We start from the raw sequence: 22,361 nt of genomic DNA on the forward strand, positions 1-22,361 counted from the left end.
CCAAAATGGAGTGCCCTCCACCTGCTCTGTGCACGTGCCCTACCACTTGTGGCGATCCTGGAATTTGTATTGGACACCATTGATCTAAACCAACAAGATGAAACATTGGAGAGATTAATATAAAATATGTGCTTGAGCATAAACTGAAGAACAGATTTTTGCTAAGCGACCAATGGCTTTACATGGTTTTCCTATCTCTTTTGTGTCAACTGGGGCATTTTCCTTCCTCCCCACTTCAAATTCCTCTACTTTCTCCTATGCCCCTCCTGTCAGGAGAGCACCTACCTACTTAACTTTACCCCTTCCACTGCTTCCAAAAAACTTTTCCGGGGCTCTTTTCATGGTGCGTCTTGTATGCAGTTGGACTGGCACCTTAGCCATGGTGTGGAAACTTCCCGTCCTGCTATTCTTGCTTTTGTACTACCTCTAATTAGCAGTCCATGATTCACAGAGGAAAGAGGTCAGCCAGAAAAAGAGAGCAGTGTTTCCTGTAAGCTAAATGCTTGGGGGGCTGCCCAGGAGAGATTCAGGTGCTGCCCAGCTGATTAGCAGAGGGCTCACAACCACCCAGAGCCAGCAGCATGTGTTTCTATTGGTGGTGCACATAACAAAATATTTATACTGCCCATGGATGAACAAATTTAGAGGGGATGCTGGAAGAGAGCTTAGAGAACTGAATAATTTTTGAGGCCACCTAGGAGGAGGTGCAGCTTGGCATTTGCCAGGTGGGAAATGGTTTTATTATTTTTCAAAACAATTGCAGCTGAATAACTCCTGTAAAATATCAGAGCCGACCCACAGATGTATGTTAAGGCCTTCACTCTACAAATCCTGCACATGCTTAAATTAGCGCATTGACTTCAGCCACCTTGTTCTAAAAATTAAGTATGCACGTAAATGTTTGTAGAGTCAGGGCCTGAGTGAGAACCATGGCTGCTGTACTGGAGGTTTAGTTTTTTGGGTTTTTTTTCCTATGGGGGAGAGGGGTGGTTAAGGATATCTGAAGAAAAAATTCTCTCATGCTTAGAAACGTTACAGTAGCATCTTAGAGAGCAGAGAAACATTCGGAATAACAGCAAGAGCTTTCTCTTGCCCTATTCAAACACTCCTACCCAAACAAAAGACTTATTGTACATGAGCTCTTAGAATTCGCTATATTGCTCTTTATCCTGTGTTTGGTTGAATTAATGACAGGCATTTCTAAGGAACACATTCCCACCTGAGCATCTCAAACATAAGCCCTCACAATGCACCTGTGAAGGAGTAGTATATTATCTCTATTTTGCAATCAAGAAGATTCAAGGCAGAATTACTTTAATTGACTTGACTATGGTCACATTGTCTGTGACAACACCATAGAGAGTGGCAACGTGTGCATCCTGTGCATGGCCGCTGCACCTCAACCTTGACCTCTAACAGTCAGGAGTGCTGGGGGAAAGGCCTGATGCAGGGCTGGAGATTGGCAACTCCTGATGAGCCAAAGGCTGGGAAGGTGCTAGAAGCAGGGACAGGCAGTGTGGGAGAGGTCAGACAGACAGGGAGCCAGAAGCTTTCTGGTTGAAGGTTGACTGTTTATATGAAGAGAAAGCCCTCTAAAGATTAGATGTAGTTAGGCACTGCTTAAGTGAATAAAAACACAGGTGTTACACAACCCTAAGGTCTCTCTGAACTTGATTTGGAAGGGCAACTGGCACTCAGGAAGTGGGGGGTGAATCATACGTCTTGCTACATGTGTGAGCTTGTCTGGGATCAGCTGCCAGAGGTACAGTTTGGTGATCTGGAGATGGAGGGCACTCTGCAATGGCTGACTCAACAGCAAGGGGAGATGCAGTTGATGCTGCAGGCCTTTCATCAGTTGTGGCAGCAGGAAAGGCAGTGGTGATGGAACATGCTTAGGTGAATAAGGACCTCTGTGTGAGGTCTCTTTGTACCTGATTAATGAGGGCAACTGGCACCCAGTAAGGGGGAAGCTGGTCATGCACCCTATCAGAGTACAATTCTGCACTGGCAACTGGTGAGAAAGTAAGGTGAGTTGAACATACATACATTATAAAATAACCACACACCAAGAATTTATTAACTTTCCAATAATTTCGTAGCATGGGTCTTCAGTTGTGATAAGCCAGTTCATGACCCATCTGGGCAGAGATTATCAGATAAAAGTCATCCATTGCTCATAAGAATTCTGATTAGAAAATGTTCGGGTAGTGTATGGGAATGGGACCACTTGCAGTACGAGAGGAAATACCTGGGGAAGTTATCTGGACGCATCAAATTCATACATACAAAAATTTATTAAACAGCTGCACAAACAAATGTTTTATTGCATTATATATATGATCTACAATTGTTAATAAGTTATACAGTACTGTGATATTTTTATCGTTCTTCCAGTTCTTTAAGCAGTTCATCAAAGTGAGTGATGTACCATTTGGCTTTCTCCTTTACTTGCTTCCTGACTACATTTCCTCCAAATCCGATGAAGCAATCCTAGCAAAACAGAAGTGAATAGGTTTGCATACTATGCTTTCCATTAATGAAATGGGGATTTTTTCAGTGTAAATATGTTCAATTTTTTAAAAAGTGACTTTATTCTACATGAACTGTAACCAAAATCCCTTAAAAGGGTGCCTTTCTGTGTTTGTTGGTGGGGTGGATTTCATTAAAGGCTTGATTTCTCACCCTTGAAATCAATGGGAATGTTGTGCTAAGAGTGTGGTCATTCTCTAATAACTTTTGACATTGAGATTGTTCACATGTGAGCCTTTACTGAAAAATCCAAGGAAAATTCCCGTGACTCTTGCTGCTACTGTACCTTGAACTCCTAACGGTGCAGAAGGAGTTCACAGTTGAATGGTTATGCACAATATCACAATTACAACCATGCTATTTATTTTAACTCCACTCACCTCATCTGACAGATAACAAAAGCAATCATTAACTCATGGCTCAAATCATTAACCAAGAACAATTATCATTGCTAGAACATGGACAATCTAAATTAATTAAAATTTAACATTTAAACTTTTTCTTGCTACTTTGAGATATTTAAAGCATTGAGCAAATATTAATCTTGAATTGCAATATGCTAATTTGCTGCCAAGATACTTTTTAATGCGAATAGTGGGTAATATAGGTAAAATTACAAAAGCACTGTCACTTAGAACTAGCATTGTGCATGTTCTTTATACCACAGTGCTGATTTAATGGTACTTAGGGAGCACATTTCAAGCTCCCATCAAAGTACATGCTTCCTGATTCTGGCAGAGCAGGACAATTGTTATTCTAGCCAGGTACCTGACTATATCAGTAGTGTGCAAGTAGATGCCCACCTACTGTAAAATGGCATTTTTGTTGTATTTCAATACTTAAATTACTCCTAGTCTTGTTAGTGCTGCTGTGTTCAGGGAGGTGGCAGGTGTCTGCTCCATGCCCCTGAGATGTTACCTTCAGTGCAAGAAAGGACCTTGGTACCTACCCTTCCATGCCATCACTATTGGTCTGCTAATATCAGGCAGCATGGGCGCCTGAAGACTGCAGAAGCTTGATTCTGATGCACCATAATTCAGGGGCCCAGACTGGTATCTTGGCAAGGAATGTGTATAGAAGGGCCAACACTAAAAGCAGGTAGTAGTGCTACTGTGACAAAAGATGCAGCTTTATTTTGTGTGTGTGTGTGTGTGTGTGTGCGCGTGCGTGCGTGCGTGCGCATCACAATGCGTTTAAAAAGGTACACAATACTAAAGTAAAGATTGCAGACCTGGAGGTGATGGCCACAGTCCAAAGGCAAGTAGAGTGCCAACCACTATCGTCTAGCCCAGGTGGAAGGCATTACAGTTGAACTGCTTGGTGGCACTAGAGGGTTTTCAGGAGATTTTTAGAGCCCTGCACGAATAAAAATTTGTATCTATATCTGCAAAAATGATCCATAGATATCAGCACCTACAGATGTGGATGCTGATACCAGTGGATATCCACAAATTTGCAGGGTTCTAGATACAAAATTGGTATCCATAGCCACAAAAGTGAGCCATGGATGTCCACAGCCCCGTGGATATAAAGTGGATATCTGCGGATTTGCAGGGCTCTAGAGATTTGAGTGTGTTTGGCTGGCCTCCAGTGGAAGTCTGTCCCAAGTGAAGTGTGAAAGAAGGCAAGGGGCCAGGAGTGAGTCAAGGAGCCAAAGGCAGCTACCAGAAGAGAAGCTTGGGTGGGGTGGAGAGAGAGATGGTTGTAAAGTAATCACAAGATTATGATGATGTTTCTGTTCCGGTTCTCGCACTAGGGGCTGGAGATTCAGGGAGGTGGGGATTGGAACTGGAGGTGTGAATGTTCACTGCACCAATTACAAGCATTAAAATCTTGAAGGCCTCTGCCAGCTCACATGGCACAAAGAAGAGAGAGACATAGTGATTGTGCCCATGTGACCCACAAGGAAGGAGGTACAAGAGTGAATGGCCTCAGGTGATTCCACTGCTTCCCTGCCTGCTGACCCAGGGAGGTTAATGCCCACTGGTGCATCCCTTTTTTGGTATCAGGCAGGAAATCTGATCTGGGTCACAGCCTTTTACTTATGCTGCAAGTAGCCCACAAGCTAGTATTTCAGAATAGATTAAAAGACATCTAAAGATCCCCTTCACATTTTGTCTAACAGCCAAACAGAGTATGCCTTGCCATTGTGCTAGACATACAGATCATTTGTTTAAAGGAGAAATCCAGTCTTGGCTACTCACAGCAGGGGGACATGCCTCCATGTCTGTAGCTCCATCTCCAATCATAACTACCTTCTTAAACTGAAACTGTTCCTTCAGATGGCTGATAACCTTCCCTTTTCCACCTGATTCAGCTGTTGGTAGTGTCTCATCAAACCCTGCATATTCACCTGAAAACATATGGGGAGGAGGTGTTAGATAGTTGCTGCATGTGCAATTGCTTCACGAGGCTGCAAGGAATCATGGGTACCTATGAAAGACAACAATTAAATTCTTGAAAATCAAGAGGAATTTTTATATTTTCTGTATCATTTCCATTTGGAAATAACCAGTTAGGGACCAATCCTGGAGGCTTTACATGCACAAAGCCCCCACTGAATTAACTGGAAATTACAAATGCATTAAGAACTGTAACAGAGAGCAAGCCGTGCTAGTCTATACACTATCAAAACAAAAAGCAGTCAAGTAGCACTTTAAAGACTAGCAAAATAGTTTACGAGGTGAGCTTTCGTGGGACAGACCCACTTTTTCAGACCATAGCCAGACCAGAACTGTTCTGGTCTGGCTATGGTCTGAAAAAGTGGGTCTGTCCCACGAAAGCTCACCTAATAAACTATTTTGCTAGTCTTTAAAGTGCTACTTGACTGCTTTTTGTTTTGATTAAGAACTGTAGGATTTGACTTAAATCACTTTATCTTACAGTGCCACAAAGATGTGAAAATTTTCACAATGTTGCAATGCTAAGAAAAGGCAAAAAATCCCTCAAATTCACAGTTGCAGTGGGTCAGGTTCTAGTCTGAGATACACTGATGTAATTTAGGAGTGACCCCTGTTATATATCTCCATGTATATTGAAATCAGTACTGTAATGAGCCCCACAGAGCCAATGCTGCTCAGTTACACTTGTGTGAAATCCAGAGCAAGCCCACAGAAGTCAGCAATGCTACTGAAATCAGTAGTGTTATTCTGAATTTACACCAAACTCATGGAAAGCAGAAACTAAAAGAACCAAATTGGTAGTATTATTACTGAGACACAATCTTTAACCTTGACTTGAAATCTTATCAAACCATAGCAAGACAGTAAAAAAATGTAACTTTGTGTCTTGGTTGCCATGCACAGCAGCTTCAACATTTGCTTCTTTTCCTAGCACAGCCCATAGTGAAAAAAAGCCTATTGGATCTTTTATGCTAAACACACAACAGAACCAAACTATTAGTAATAGTAGGTCATTTTCCATGCTTGTTTCCTTACCCTACAGTGGTATGGTGTCTCAGGGAAAACAATGGTTTCCACAGAACATTTAATACAATCAGAAGTTGCTTTGATTGGATTAGTTTTGTTTGAGAGAGTGAGGTTCTAGGAGAAAGGTTTCTGGGGGAGGTGGGAACCAGGTGAAGATAAAAGTTGCCCCGCAGTCTGAAGCTGTTCATTCACAGAACAGCCTGCCCCACAGGGTCGGACTGGCAGACAACAGGTGAGAGAGGAGGACAAGGGGCTCCCAGTTTCCTTGCCTGGCTCTGTGGCTGAACCTGCACTGAGATGATGTAGGCTGGATGGTTCCAGTCCCAGTACAGCATAAAGTTAGCTGTAAAGCCACTATAGTAATCCACACTTCATTTTCTGCCTTAACCCTGACTGCTTCCAAGGAAGTCAATTTTGTTTCTGCGCCTCTTTCCTTGACATTTCAGCAAAGGTGGCCAACAAGGGAACCAATCAGTGGCACGTGTAATGATGGAATTGATAACATAAACACTCCATCACATGAACCATCCACATCAGTTCAAAGAGGCCAGTCACAAAGGCAAAATTATTGTATTTCAATGTGCTGATTTTCCATTCAATTCTTAAGTCACCACGGCCCACTATCCTATTTCAGCTTGAAGTGACATTAATTAGTAGAAAAATGAGCCATTAGTGGCCTCTTACCATTAAAATAAAACTTCAGCCTATTGGCAAACACGTTTGTGGTTGGAATATTCACTTGTGCAGCCACATGCTCCACAATGCTCTGAAACCCTCCTGATATTAAGAAGACTTGAATGCCTCTCTGCTGAAGCCTGCTTACCAGCTCCCTAATAGGAAAAGAAAAGAAAAACAACCAGCCCTAAACAGTTTGCACACTGAAGAGGTAGCACAGAAGGAAGGAGGAATCACAAATATTACATTCATTAACAAAGCTGACTACAATTTGCATTATTCTTGTTTATTCAGGAGACATACTGGGTTTCAATGTCATATTTCATTACATTTTCGACTTTCCCATGTTTGTGAGCTCCCATGCAGTGTGTGTGAAAGGACTTATAACAAATCTGTATTATATTGAAACCCAGATTGGCAATTAGTTGCTCAGAAATCAGTGGATCAGGGAACTAACTGTTTGCAATTTCTTGATGCTCAGCTCAGTCCCAGTAAACAAAAGAGATCTGGTCCAGTCCCAAAATTCTCTTGAGTGTAGGAATAAGACCATTAATAAATCCACAATATACAAGAAATGTCGGCACTTAAGTCCCTAGAACCAAGCTGCACAGTGAATGTGCTTAAAGTTTTCTAAAGCACAAGCTGGTCTTTTGTAATCACATACTCAGAGGTGAAAGGGGTAGCCATGTAGCAACTAAGTGAGTTTTTGCACATGAACAAGCATGCCTAAATAAATTTGTAGGTCTTTAAGGAGCCACAGGATGCATTGTTTTGACCCTGTACTGTATCTTTTGCTCGGTAGTTCCTAGTAACTTTGGACAGCAACAGCCTTCCTATGGAAGAAGGTAGTAGCTACAGTAAAGGAATAACCAAAAGCTGAATTGGAGACAAAAGAATTTCACACCTAGTCCAGAAGAACAATAGGAGTTGAAGGCACTCAGCACCAGGAAGGTAGCTTAAAACTAAAGACCAACACGCAACAAAAGCAAAGCAGCAGCAGCAGCAGCAAGGGTAGTAAGAGAGACAGTACTGGAACACCACCAACATAAAAATGCAGGGTTAAAGATGTGTGACTAGCAACTAAGAGGGAAAAAAGGAAGAGAGGGTGAGTGTAAATAAAGAGGCAAGAATCACATGATTCCAAACAAGGACACAATGTGCTCTTTGTGTTCTTGCTCTCCCTACAGAGAGAGTAAATCTGTGTTTCAGTTCTGGAAGGAGAAAGCACAGATGCAATATCTTCTCAAAACAGATATTATGGTTATGGTATTAGAGCCTCACTAGAATTAGACCTAGCAGGGCCATTTTCTAATGAGAGCCTTTTTACAGCCACTTACTGCTTTTGGGGGGAAAACACCTGTTAGGCTGAAATGGGTTACACTTACTGACTCCCAATTTCTTTAAAGTGTCATTTGTGACTTTATTAATTGACACCATTGAAGATCTGACTCCACTAAATAGGTGCAGTCCTGGAATCTGGAGGCCCTTAGTGCTTGACAGGATCAGATTTTGTATCTCCAGACCAGTGTTTCCCAAATGGTGTTCCGCGGAACCCCAGGGTTCCACAATGTGAAAATAAGGGTTCCGCAAGAAATTTCCTCTGCGGCTCCCTGCCCTGCCACTACTCAAACAGTAGAACTAAATGCAGTCAAGTAGCACTTTAAAGACTCGCAAAAAAGCTTATTAGGTGAGATTTTGTGGGACAGACCCACTTCTTCAGACCAGTGGGTCTGTCCCATGAAAGCTCACCTAATAAACTTTTTTCTAGTCTTCAAAGTGCTACTTGACTGCTTTTTGTTTTGATAGTGTATAGACTAGCACAGCTTGCTCTCTGTTACTATTCAGTAGAACTAAATGTAATTGTTTTAATGGCTGGCAGGGTGGAGGGAGGGATCTGGCCGTTAAACCAACTGAATTTAGTTCCATTATTTCAGCGGTGGCAGGGCAGGGAGCCACAGAAAGCCCCTCACTCACCCCCTTACCTGAGCAGCCACACCCCTCTGGTGAGCGTGGCTTGGCTCCCCCTGCCAGCGGAAAATCTCCATACCAGACTTCCTTCTTCTGGGCACATGTGGCCACCCAGCATAGGCTCCCCAGCCAGCGCCACAGATGGGTTAGTCCCAGGGGCTGGTTTGGGGCTCAGGCAGGTTAAGCCTCAGGATAGCAGGGGTAGGTTTGGGGCTCAGACGGGCTGAGCCTGAGGATGGGTGGGGGCAGGTCTGGGGCTGAGAGGGGTTGAGCCTGAGGGTCAGGGGAGCCAAGCTGGAGGACATTCTGGCCCAGATCATCGCTGGTGTAGTAGTAGTAGTAGGCATCCTTCAGTCTGCATAGACTATGGATTGTGCCCTTTATAGTTTCAACTGAGGACTTCATTTACAGTGTCTACTGTGACTATGAAGACCCACACGAGAGTGACAGTCCTTGCTGCATCTCTTGCAGATGTGGTGGGTGTCTGGCAAGTCCTTAGTGTGCTTTCTGTCCACTTGCTTCTCCTCTGCTAGCTGTCTGATCCTCATCTCGCCCTTCTGAAGGCCCTTGTGTAACCCCTGCCTCCATCTGCTGCGGTCGTCTGCTAGTTCTTCCCAGGTGTCCAGCTCGATGTCTACCTCTCTGAGGTCTCTCTTGCAGACATCTTTGTAGCGCAACTAACTCCACGGATTTCATGCATCTGTGCTGATTTACCCCAACTGAGCATTTGGCTTGCTATGGTTTTGGAAGGCTCATTTAAAATGCATCTTACCTTATGCCTGGCGTGAGCTGAGGAGGGTGTTCTGAAATTAATTTTTGCACTTGTTCCCAGGAGGGGCGTATGAGTCCTAGTCGTGCTGTCAAAGCAGCTTTGAATGTCACAGAGCCTCCCATAGCTCTCCGTGTCCTATATTGAGATCCAAACGAATCCATGCAAATCAGTTACACTCAATAGGAGATGATTTGTCACAAATACTTTCAACTGAAGAGGAATTATTCATAAGTCCTATTAGTTCCGGGCTCTGTTGCATGCACATTCTCAAAAAAGGTATGATCTAATGAGCAGAGGAATTTACACAATACTTAGGAACTACTGCCAGATTTCAGATGTCCCTCCAAAAGTTTTGTGGCTCTTCAGATTCACCTCTAGTTACAAAGGAGCAAAGAGCAACAGCACTGTAACATGGCAGCTGAAATTACCTGACTGATACAATTGGGCAAAATACAGAAAATGGGCAGCAAAAAAATCTTTAAAAAGAGGTAGAAGTGAACAGATGCATGACTGTTTGTCAGTAACTCATCACATCTGAGGTTTGTAAGGTATTTATTGATGGCATCCACAGATGCTCAGTGGAAGAAGATAGTTGATATTTCTAGAGATGATTGCTCTGCATTAAAAGGCCTCTGAGGCCAAGCAGATGGGTAGGCCTTACACAAAACCTTGTCATGCTGTACATGAGCACAGCTAAACCAGTTGACAAAATCTTTATTTCTCCCTATTGGACCAGCATTCCTTAAGTAAGGGCCTGATTCTGTTCCCTAACTTAATGGGAGTTTTGCTATTGGCACCAATGGTGCACATTCAGGCTCCAGAATGGCCCAGGATGTATTTTATTTCACAAAACAAGGGATTAAGCAACTATTTGCCAAGTTTAACTAAAAGCCCCTTAACAATGCAAGGCCCTGGCGTCCAGAGGTCAGACGCTCATCGATTTGATTGCACATTGACTCAGACCCCATATTGCCACAATTCCAAACTAAACTTTTCCAGTATTCACTGATGTTATTTATTATGATGATGATCCTCTTTCACCTATTCATCCAGAATAACTTCCACTGGCCAAGGATAAAGCTGAGCCACTACTACTATTGATTGCTATGTGAATGAAATAAATAAGCAAATATAGTACATACATTTCTGCCACAGCATCTCCAACACCACAGAACTTTGCCAGTTCATCAATTCCTTCTTCTTTGATGACCGTACTGTCCACATCGAAGCATACTGCATCAGCATTGCAGAAGATTTCCTTCAGCTCCAACAGGGATGCCATCCTTCTGGGAACCTTCCTACTGCAAGAGAGGAAGAGAAGTTTTGCCAGTCACTGCACTTCACTCAGTATTGAGCCATCTAGAAAACTGATCTGTCATCTGCCAGCTAGTGCTGAAGGCAGCTGTGGAGCCAGCTCTTATTAAGAAGAGTGGGCAGTGGTGGAGTAGCTGATTTGTGGTGCTTACCTGCTAATGTGCCTTCTGAATTCAGTGTTCTAGCTGGTCAGTGGAAATGTGGCTCAGCTGCTGATTTGCTCTCTGCAGGGACTGCTTATTGATTCTCCAATGGGGCTCAAGCTTATAGTTTTGACATTTAATAAACAACTTTCTGAATCCTAGTGCTCCTGCAGAGATTGTGACACTAAATTCCAGGTCACACTCTCAGGTCTACGGGAACAAGACTCCTCATCTCAAGGACTTGTAGAAGGACATAGAATCAGACCCCTGCTCTGCCTAAGCCTGTGACAAATGCTCCAGGGGATGGTGCAAGAAATCCCATCAGGGACCATTAGGGATTAATCTGCCCAGAAGTGAAGTTTCTGTCAGGAGATAGTAAACATAATTGTTTTTCAGTCCTGCTATACTCCTGGTCTCAGTGACCTTGACCCAGTACATCAAGACATCGGTCACAGTGTCATGACACAATAATTTTTCCCCCAAAGGACAATGTTTAAAAATTAGAAGTTGAAATCCTTCTCAGTGGGACAGTCAGGGTGCACAGTTACTGCTGAAATACAATAGCTTTCCCTTTCTTTTGTATCCCTTCACTTGGCTGTGTTGGGCACAATTAATTCTGCAGATCAGAAGCACAAGATTTACAGCTAAGTATTAAACAGCATAAGGATACTTACTTGCTATCACATTAATCATCTTGTACTTTTCAGGCAAATCCAAAGTATGATTCTGTATTCAGCAATTTGCTTGTATTTGGGAAAAACATTCAGTGCTAGAGTTTTATACCTACCCTGTACCCTAGATATTTTTGACTGGGGTGGTTTGTTTTCTAATCACCTTCACTTTCTGCTATACCTTTCCTGCATATGATCAACCTAAATCTTCTCTGTTCTTCCTGGGGAAAGGAAAAGTGTCTTTGTCATCATTTCATCACACTAACCTGCATGCAGACTTGTTTGCACTTGTATATTCATCTATAATTCAATGGCAAGATGCCCTACAGAGGACCTAGTTCCCAAAGAGAAAATATTTCTTTTCTTTTTAAAATGTGCATCTCGCATATGAGTTCTACTCATGTTGCTAATGGTGATGGGGCCTTGAGCACCACATATCCAGCAGTATAAAGGCACCTTTAGAGCATAAGATGTTTTATCTATGTCAGAACATGCTCTGGCTCTAAGGATGGTTAAAACAATTGCCGCGACTTGGGGGAGTGAGGGTAACTGTGTTAATTTTTCCTGGCTATTCTTACCACTTCTGGTTACCATATGTCAGAAAACTCACTGTCAATTGCTTTCACCTTACCTGCAAATACACGTGCTGGTAGCATGATCCTGGTAAGATCATGTTAAGAATGATTTGGTATTTGGATAGGAGACCTCCAGCGGCTGCACACTGTAGGTGATAGGAACAGTACCAGCTGAGAAAACATTGATGAATAGTTGGAGCAATGGGTGAGGAGTCAGAAAACCTTAGTCCTCGTCTTATTTCCAATGCTGCCAATGCACCTTTCTGTGATTTTTTTAGAAGTATCTTCAACTTTCCATGTCTTAGAGCTTGCATAAACAGAGTTAGTGCATGGGAAACTGAGACATACATCTACCTTCATGCTAAGTGCTACCACACACTAAAAGTTCCATAGGGTGCTCTGACATATTGCTGTTTTAATCTCTCTCTATAGACATGGCTAGAGACCTGCATGGATACAAAATTTGTATTCACATCTGTAGCTGTAGCCACAAAAATCAGCTGCAGCTATCTGCCTTGACATCGACAGATGCAGATATAAAGGAGACAGCTGCGAATTTGCAGAGTTCTAGGTATAAACATTGTATCTACATCCATATTCTCAAAAATGAGGTGCGCTATCCACACTGACATCTGCAGATACCTGTGGACATAAAGTAGCTATGCATGGCTTTGCAGGACTCTAGGCATGGCCTCCATTCGCTAGTCTATGAAATGTGGATAATGCTATTTGCCCACCGTTAGGTAGGCTACATGTAGTTACCCAAGTGCTTACACACGTTTAAAAGGAAAGATGCTATTTAAATCCATCCTATTATTATTTGGCTAAATCCTGACATTCTCAAAATTCCCAGGGAAGTGCTAGTAATTTTATCAGATTAAAACCGAGGCAGAACATCTGGCCAAGTTCTTCAGTCTTTAATTGAGCAAAACCTCCACTGACTTTGACTGTCAAAACAAAAAGCAGTCAAGTAGCACTTTGAAGACTAGCAAAATAGTTTATTAGGTGAGCTTTCATGGGAAAGACCCACTTCTTCAGACCATAGCCAGACCAGAACAGGCTCAATATTTAAGGCACAGAGAACCAAAAACAGTAAGCAAGGAGGACAAATCAGAAAAAGATAATCAAGGTGAGCAAATCAGAGAGTGGAGGGGTGGGGGGAAGGTCAAGAATTAGACTGAGCCAAGTATGCAGACAAGCCCCTATAGTGACTCAGAAAGTTCCCATCACAATTTAAACCATGTGTTAATGTGCTGAATTTGAATATAAAAGCCAGCTTGGCTGCTTCCCTTTCCAGAACGGTGCGATAATTCTTCTTCAGTAACACACATACCTTTAGGTCATTGACAGAATTCCATTAAAATGTTGACTAACTGGTTTGTGGATATGGAGTGTTTTGATGTCTGTTTTGTGCCCATTGACCCTTTGTCTAAGGGTCTGTCCAATATACAAAGCATCTGGGCATTGTTGGCACATGATGGCATATATGATGTTAGTAAAGGAGCATGAGAAAGTGCCCGTGATTCTGTGAGTAACCTGGTTAGGTCCAGCGATGGTATTTCCAGAGAAGATATGTGGACAAAGCTGGCAGCGGGCTTTGTTGCAGGGAAAGGTTCCAGGACTGGTGTTGCTGGCATATAGACTGTGGCTGTTAGTGAGGATCCTCATGAGGTTGGGAGGTTGTCTGTAGGAGAGAACAGGCATGTCACCCAGGGCCTTCTGGAGTGTAGCATCCTGATTAAGGATAGGTTGTAGGTCTTTAATAATTCGTTGCAGTGGTCTGAGTTGGGGGCTGTAGGTGATGACCAGTGGTGTTCTGTTCTTGGCTTTTTTGGGCCGATCTTGGAGTAGCTGGTCTCTGGGTATTCGTCTGGCCCTGTTGATTTGTTTTTTTACTTCTCCTGGTGGGTAATTCAGGTTTATGAATATTTGGTAAAGTTCTTGTAGTTTTTGGTCTCTGTCAGTTGGATCAGAGCAAATGCAATTGTACCTAAGAGCTTGACTGTAAACAATGGATCTAGTCACGTGTGCCGGATGGAAACTAGCAGGGTGTAGATAAGTATAGAGATCAGTAGGTTTTCGGTACAGTGTGGTACTGATCAGGCCATCCTTGATTAGTACTGTAGTGTCCAGGAAATATATCTCTTGCATGTTGTAACTGAGGCATAAGTTGATGGTGGGGTGTAGGTTGTTAAAGTCTCTGTGGAATTCTTCTAGACCCTCTGTACCATGGGTCCAAATCATAAAGATGTCATCAGTGTATCTTAAGTAGAGGAGTGGTAATAGGGGACGAGAGCTGAGGAATCGTTGTTTCAGGTCAGCCATAAATATATTAGCATATTGTGGGTCCATGCGGGTGCCCATAGCAGTTCCACTAATCTGGAGGTACAAATTGTCCCCAAAACGGAAATGATTGTGTGTGAGAACAAAGTTACAGAGGTCAGACACCAGATTGGCTGTGGTGGCATCAGGGATGGTATTTCTGATTGCTTGTAATCCGTCTTTATGTGGAATATTAGTGTACAGAGCCTCTACATCCATTGCGGCAAGGATGGCGTTATCAGGAACTTTTCCGATGTTTTGTAATTTCCTCAGGAAGTCGGTGGTATCTCGCATATAGCTGGGAGCGTTGGTGGCATAGGGTTTCAGGAGGGAGTTCACGTAACTGGATAGTCCGGTGGTAAGGGTGCCAATACCTGAAATGATAAGGGCGTCCAGGGTTTCCAGGTTTGTGGATTTTGGGAAGTAAATAGAATAATCCAGACTTTGACTGGCTCTTCACAATCTAGCTCCGCACTATTATACTTTGCTATTAGTATAACAATAGCAACTAGGAGCCCCAGTCATGGTGCAGGACCCCATTTTGCTAGGACTGTGACTCTGAAAGAAATGCCTCTAATTAAACATAAATAATGAGGGTCTGGTCCACTTCTCTGTCATGGCATTTTCTATGTATGAGGGGCATCAAGCCCACTCTTGTGGCAAAATTCCAGTGTGAATACTTGCATCTAACCTTGCTACACTGTCAAGGCATTTTGAACCTTGGCAGAGTTCTTTACTTCCTGTCCCACACAGTAGCCCTCTGTTAGAGCTCTGACTGACCATGTTTCCTTGGCTATGTGTGGTATTAGAGAGTCAGGCCAGAGGGACTATGTCTACTCTACAGCAATCCTTCAAAAGAAGTTCTTCCAGAAGAGCTCTGATGCAAAAACTTCTTTCAAAAGAGCACTTCCACACACAAAAAGCAGATCCAAAAAATCAATCTGCAATTTTGATAGAGAGCATCCACACAGCCCCTGCCCTTTCGAAAGAATGGGCCAGGGATCAAAAAATCCAGTGCCGTAAGGACTGCTCTTTTGAAAAAAGGGCCCTAGAATGTCTACACACATTTTTTTCCAAAACAATCTTTCAGAAGAACGCACTCTTCCTCATCTGGGAGAGAAAGAAGGCCACCAGAAAAAGTGCTGCATTCTTCTGATTTAATATCAAAAGAATGAATTTTCTGTGCAGACACTCCATGGGATTTTTTGAAAGAGCCCGGGAATTTAAAAAAAACAAAAACAAAAACAAAAAATGCTCTAGTATAGACACAGCCAGGGCTAGAGAAGAATCATAGAAGAAAAATATATTAGCCCAGATAAATAGGTCCCTGTTTCCAGAGTAAACTAGCAAAGGGTAATCCAGAACCAACAGGAACCTGTTAGAATCAATCAGGGCAATTAGGCCAATCAAAACACTTGGAGCCAATTAGGAAGTCTGCAGACTCAAGGGAGACAGGCTAATCAGGACACCTGGTACCAATGAAGCTGAGATGGTTTATTAAAAAAAAAAAAAAAAAAAAAAAAAAGTTCCCATTCTGGTGGCTCAGTGGTGTGTGAGGAATGGATGAAGAAAGGAGCTGTGGAGATTCTGAGAGGAGCAAGAGCAAGCAAGCATGCAAGTACAAGAGGAAAGAGCCTGCAATAAGGAGGGTGCTGGGGACTACCGTGGGGAAGTGGTCCAGGGAATTGTTGCTGTCAAGCAGTTTAGATTTGAGACAATTGGAAGCAGCTGCTATCACAGGGTCTCTGGGCTGGAGCTCAGAGTGGAGGACAGACCTGGACTCCCTCCATTCTCCCATCCCCTACCTAGCACAGGAGAAGGACCAATATTGATGGAGGGGGTTGTCCTGCTCAAATAATTTGAGGGGCACTAGAAACTATGGAATTTGCTCTCATGTCTGTTCCCCTTTCTGGCCAATGATGAGAGTAGCTCACCAAACAGTTAGCTGGTGTCTAAACTGAGGGCAGCTGTGAGCCTCTGAGGCAAATAATCTGCCAAGAAGCACAGTGTCCACCAAGCTAGAGGATGAGTTTTGTCACCATGTGTAACTGTTATCTCATGTATTGGCATTTGTCTGAGTGAGACTCATTGGCACAGGATTCTTGTGTTTTGTAAAGCAGCATTCATTTTTGAGGCAATGTGCCCTGCCAGTGGAGTAAATTGCTATATACACCTGAAAAGAGAGCTTTGAGATCCTTTGGGATGAAAGTATTCTAATAAATGATGCACAAATGTATAGTCATCAAAGAAATTGATTAGATTTTGTAAATGTACATGTAATACACAACTAACCAAATAAATAGGAAAGCTGCAGTCCTTCTTTTTGAGACAGAAGACAATAGCCAAAAATGCCACATCAAACAGTAGAGGAAAGCCAGAGGCTGAGAACAGGTAAATCCTTATTTGTAAATGATCATCAGCATTTAGTGTAGCAGGACACTATCAGCACTGGGTGTGAAATGTCATCGGGAGTGACAGAGACAGAGATTCAGCTGGCAAAGAACACCTATTAAATGAAAATTAAGGTACTTTCGCACTTGCAGTATGTGCTATATGTAGTCTGTCTGTTTTAGCAAGTTGCGTGGCACACTCTGCAAGAACCAGATTGTGATTTTTCTGGTGCTCTTGCAGAGCAATAATAAGAGGTGTAAAGATGAAACCCCCTTAGCTTACTGCACTTGTTATTTATACTACATATAGCAATCTGAGCAGTATGGGAAGAACATTTGCTGCAGGGCTGCTATTCCCCTCCCATGCAGGTGGACTGTGAGTGGGTAGACAGAGGGTAGAGGCCGAACTCTTGATCAGCCTCCACAATGTGCCATAAAGCTGAGCTGAATCAGTGTGGAGGGCAAGTAAACTGTGACAAGAAAATAGCTAGTGCAGCCTATGTCTCTGAGGGTGTGTATAGGCTACGCAGAAGATTGGCCCATTCAGAGTCGATCTTCCAGCTTTGATTTCACACAGCTGGTAGAGATGTGCAAAATTGAACTATCTGGGGTCAGCAGTTGAGCCTTGTACTCCTCGATATTGCAAGGCGTAAGGGAGGTTGACAGGAGAGTTTCTCCCGTCATCCTCCGTGCAGATTTCCAGGTAAGTTGATTGCAGATATGCAATTCTAGCTATAGAATTGTGTAGCTAGAATTGACTTATCTGCAATCAACATATCTGCCTAGTGTAGCCCATGCTTCAGGGAACTAGGGGGAAGCAGGACTAGTCTCTGTGGTAACGCAGATAAGCACTGTCCCTCCTCCAGGGCAGATTGTAAACTTCCATCTACCCCCAAAAACTCAGCCTGTAAACTCACTGAAGTAAGACCATCATCATATACTTTTCTGTGATGCATAAGTTGCACTTATGTCATTGAATAAAGACCATATAATATAACAATATTACATGTTCATGGCGCAAAAATAACTTAGTACTACAACATAGGTCTTGGAATAAAACATAATCCTCCCTGCAATACCAACAGGTTGGTACTAAGCTAAGGTTTCTCAGTGGGTGGGTACATGACTGAATTCCAGGTTTACATTGCAAGCCTTAACTGAAATTGACTCTATATCTGCCTGGTCATGCTATTACCAGAATTTTTTCCAGCTGGGGTGGTGCTTTGACTTTGGGACAGAATTGGAAACCCATATGCTGAGATGTGTGATTGCACAATGCAAATTGAAAGAGCACGTACAGACATTTTTTCATTAGCATGCTGTTAAAATCATTTCCGACTGCAGAAAATTATGAAGTCCATCAAGTATTCAAGCCTGGGTAGAGTTGCCAGTTTTAAAATTTACCGTGACAGACCAAAAAGTTGCATCAGAATGGCACGACATTTCTGTCATCACATCTTAGTGCTGGTCCATCCATATGAAAAGTTTCCAGGCTGCAGCATGAGAACATGAGGTTGCACTGCAATATCAGACTATGATGCGATATCATTGTATGGTGACATAGCATTGCTATGTATGAGAGAGGTGCCAGCCTAAAATACACATTGCCAGTTATACCTCCTCAAAATGATAATCTGATCTATCTTGTGGCAACTGGGATAGGCACAAACCCTCATCATCAGCATCAACTGGGTTCTGCCTCTCCCAGGGATCAGGGCTTCCAGTTTGTTCCCTTTTCTGGACATTCCCTGCTTTAGCCATTGCTGCTGGCTTTGATGGACTGGGATATAGAATAGAGAGAAAAACATGAATGCCAGCTGTGAAGCCACTACTGAAATCAGTGTTCCTTCTCTTTATTACATGCAGTGGCACTTTGGAAAGTTTTTAGGCCATGCTTGGTGGAAGGAGATGCCTAGGTGGGATGGTCTTGACCCTTGAGAAGAATCAGGGGTTGATGTAGAAAACAGAGCAGGTGTTTCTGATCTCCTTTGGCCTCCACTCTGCAAAAGACATCCCACAACACATTACAGCTAGGCTTTTGAGTCCCAGGCTAATTGCTGGAGTATTTGGGACTGCTGATCAAAAAGGTAGCAAAGGGGGATTTGTAGGACAGGGCAGATGGCACCTGCGGAAGAGAGGTTCATGCTCCTGCAGTGAGAGGATTTTAAGTGGGTACAGCCAATACTGCTGGAGTGGGTGAGGGTTGATATCTCTTCTGTCTACCATGCCCACTCTGCCCAAGGGGGCTACAGAGCCAGTTTCACAGAATCTTGAAACCACTTCCCTACCTCTGGAATGGAAAGTAACAGGGAAGCAGGTAGATCACTGAGCTGTCCCATGACTGGTAATGGACAATAGGGGCAGAGGGGACAGTCACAGCATCATACCCAACTCCTCTGAACTGTCCTGACCCAGTGATTTTTCCATGCCAACCAAGCATCCTGGGGGACAGACGTGTGAGGCATGCCCCCACCTTTAAGAACATCTTGGAACAGAGCACAAAGTGGGGAGGAGAGACACAGGAGTAAACAGGGTGGTCCCTAATCTCATTTTTATCCAGTGCTGTAAACAGTGCCCTGCACCTTTCTCTCTGGCAGTTCCTCAAATGAGCAGTACAACCAGCCTGCACAAGGAAGTTGTTCCTAAGTTATTCACAAGCAGCTGTTGTTTGGAAATAGCTGAGCAGAAAGACCTGGACATTACATGACTATGGTGTATGAGATCTCAAGCTTTGTCAAACTTCCAAGTGTAGGAGAAGGAGAAACTAGCACGTGTCTGGCTTTACTTCAGAGGCCCATGGTCCACAAGGTTATGTAATCTTCTAAGGCTGTCACAGATCAACTGCCCTGAGAACAAGAGACTCTTCTTGGACAGATGCACTGAGGTTTGTGCAATACAAACAAAAAAATATGAATTCCTGTGACTAAGATCAGGTTGTCTTTCTCCATATTGAAGATACAAGCAAACCAAATTGGAAAAGCCTGACTTTTTCTAGCATTTGACGTCTGTAAGGAAGACTAGACTTCTAATTCCATCCTTTCAACTTTGGAAAGGTTTCATGCAGCAAGCATTCATACAAGTCAGATAAGTGAATGGAAGAAGGTGGACAAAAAGGTGAAAGAAAAAAATGGAAAAGAGGAGAATCCAAGGAAAAGGAGAGCTCAGAGAATATTTAAGAGAAGAGAGTAAGACTCAGAGAATCGGAAAGAAGAGAAAAGGAGAACAGTTTGGGGAAAGGAAAGATAACAATGAAGAACAGAGAGGAAGAGAAGGCAGTGGAAAGGGAGGGAAGGTAGATCTTTGTACAGCAATCTGGATTTGCCAGGACAGCCAGAAGAAACACTAGCAGAATCACAGTTAATAGATGGGTTCTGTTACATAACCTGGAGGGGATGGAGCCAGTGGATTACGCAGTTCCAGACACTACTGTTTAAAGAAAACACATGAAGTTTTTCTAGGTTTCTGACACTTTGAGGAAGAATTTAGTACACTGTGAGAAGCATGAAGTCTGATAAGAGAACTTCAAGAGAGGAAAAGGGAATGTTTTTCTGGCTATGTTTATTTCTAGCCTGAGTCACTGGTTTACTTAGTGGGGATCCAAAGATCAATAGCCCTTTCTTCCTTCACTTATTATCATGTTAGTTTTCAGAAGTGCTATCCATCCCGACCCACAGTCACTTTTTTTTTTTGCTTTTACACTTGTTGCCATAAAAAAAAAAAGAACAACTCAAGCTTAGAGAAATCGTTACTGAAAGTACTTCCTTAAACATTAGAGCTGTGTTGCACATCACAAATAGTATCTGATGTTTTCCCCTTCCTTTTCGGTTAGCCTCTAAACACCTTGTTGATATTAATGGACTGCGCAAGAGGCCTAACTTTGATCTAACACTGGTTTAAGCCTCATGTAATTTCAATTACTTCGAAAGAGTTACTCCTGGTTTACACCTGTGCATGTGAGAACAAAATGAATCTTAAGATATTACTATAATCACTTGTCAGAACTGAACCCTGGTCTGTTTCAGGAATGTGAAATTAATTCATACTATATGTAAGAGAAATGGGAGTCAAGTGTTACAGTATCAGTTCTACTACTTACTGTGAGGCTTGATTCAACTCCCACGGAAATTAATAGGAGGCTTTCCATTGATTTCAGATGATGCTTGATTAGGCTGCATATTAGGCTGAGGCAAATTACTTAATTGCTCTGTGCCTCAATTTTCCAATTTGTAAAATGGGAACACAAATACCTACCCTCACAAGGTTTTTCTGAGGCTTAAATTCACAAAGTTAGAAAAGCCTGTGCAAATTATGACTGGTAGTAATTGCATTAAAAGACCAAATAATAAAAACAATAACAGTGCTTAAGAGTCCTTGGGATTTTTTAACGTACCCGCACAAAATTATTCAGGCCCTAGTACAAGTGAGTGTGCTTCAACTTGTTGATATTCAGTTCAGCTTTTAAAGGAAACATTGTAAATAAGTATTTGCATTTTGAATCAACAGATAGGTTACTTGCAAGTGTCAGTTGATATCTAACAGCAATACATAGAGGTCAATTGCTTTAAATACTTGTTTAAAAATAGATGGGAAGGCAAAGGGGGCCAAATGGCATAGCCTTAAACATAGGACCCCTCCAGCTCTTTGGATAGCACTTTCATCTCCTGGCAAACTGATGATGATTCCCTTCTATAGGATTGCATCATTCATTTGTGCTTCTGTTACAAAACCGGCACCTCAGTATCAGTGCATCTTGTGTGAGACCACAAAAGAAATTAATCAACAACAAGAAATATGCAGAGGGTTCTGTGAAAACTAAATTCATCGCATAATGCTGACGCTAGAAAACAAATTGGGAGCATGATGGATATGGGCTTGTGCAGAGATGTGCCCTTCTAAACAGAAAGAAAAAATAATCCTGGTGACTTACAGTATTGTCCTGCCGGTGGCTGCCGTTGCTGCTGCTGGAAACCTCCTGGCAGTGCAGGAAAAGAAAAGATCAGCTGTGGAATCTTTGGCCACTTACAGACAAAGGCATGTGGCTGACCAGGAAGAAAGGTGCATTATTTCAATAGCTCTTTATAATCTGCTGATTAAGCACAGCTAATTTATTTTTAATCATTCCATGCATGAAACTAGAGGTGTTCAGCTATTTGCTGACAGGCTTCAGAAAGAGAGGTGCAATCCAGCCCCCTCTGGAGGAGGAGCCCCTATAGTCCAGCCCTGCTAGCTTTCTGGTTGGCTAAGGATGAGAGGCAGAGAGAGAAGTGCAAAGAAAGGCGGAGAGTTTGCTTGTTTACTCTGTCACTCAGTGCCAGAGAAATTTATGAGAACCAACATGAGGGTTCTGAAGCCTTGGAAAAATGAACCAAAAGAACTTGGCACAAAGCCACAAGTGGTAGGTTTAGGGATATCAGGGGCAGTGGTCCAGGGTTACTATGCAGAGAAAGTGTCAGAGGGGTAGCTGTGTTAGTCTGTATCTGCAAAAAACAACAAGAAGTCCTGTGGCTTCTAATGAAGCAGGTCTTTCCCCATGAAAGCTTTTGCTCCAAAATATGTTACTCTGTAAGATGCCAC

The 22,361-nt window shown here is 42.8% G+C and overlaps 1 protein-coding gene across 2 annotated transcripts; it reads right to left on the bottom strand.

The window, feature by feature from the left end:
- Positions 1-2,297: 2,297 nt before the first annotated feature.
- On the bottom strand, positions 2,298-21,961 carry PSPH (phosphoserine phosphatase). Of its 2 annotated transcripts, XM_075013877.1 has the most exons (6): positions 21,715-21,961; positions 10,515-10,673; positions 9,373-9,507; positions 6,642-6,787; positions 4,734-4,882; positions 2,298-2,490 (listed from the first exon to the last, which is right to left on the bottom strand). In XM_075013877.1, exons 2-6 carry the CDS (start codon positions 10,652-10,654, stop codon positions 2,380-2,382), a joined length of 681 nt encoding a protein of 226 aa, XP_074869978.1. In that variant the 5' UTR covers positions 10,655-10,673; positions 21,715-21,961; the 3' UTR covers positions 2,298-2,379. The 2 variants fall into 2 exon arrangements, with proteins under 2 accessions (XP_074869978.1, XP_074869977.1); XM_075013876.1 differs by lacking the exon at positions 21,715-21,961 and having other exon boundaries at positions 10,515-10,687.
- Between the last annotated feature and the right edge of the window lie 400 nt (positions 21,962-22,361).

The sequence above is a fragment of the Carettochelys insculpta genome, chromosome 19 (genome assembly GCF_033958435.1).
Source record: "Carettochelys insculpta isolate YL-2023 chromosome 19, ASM3395843v1, whole genome shotgun sequence".
Lineage (NCBI taxonomy): Eukaryota > Metazoa > Chordata > Testudines > Carettochelyidae > Carettochelys > Carettochelys insculpta.

Excerpts from the sequence above, each read along its gene's own strand:
- PSPH (XM_075013877.1), bottom strand. The coding sequence starts at position 10,654 with ATGGCATCCCTGTTGGAGCTGAAGGAAATCTTCTGCAATGCTGATGCA. Across the intron at positions 6,788-9,372 it reads CAGCTCACGCCAGGCATAAG|GGAGCTGGTAAGCAGGCTTC; the intron begins GTAAGATGCATT and ends TTTTCCTATTAG. Across the intron at positions 4,883-6,641 it reads GCTGAAGTTTTATTTTAATG|GTGAATATGCAGGGTTTGAT; the intron begins GTAAGAGGCCAC and ends ATATGTTTTCAG.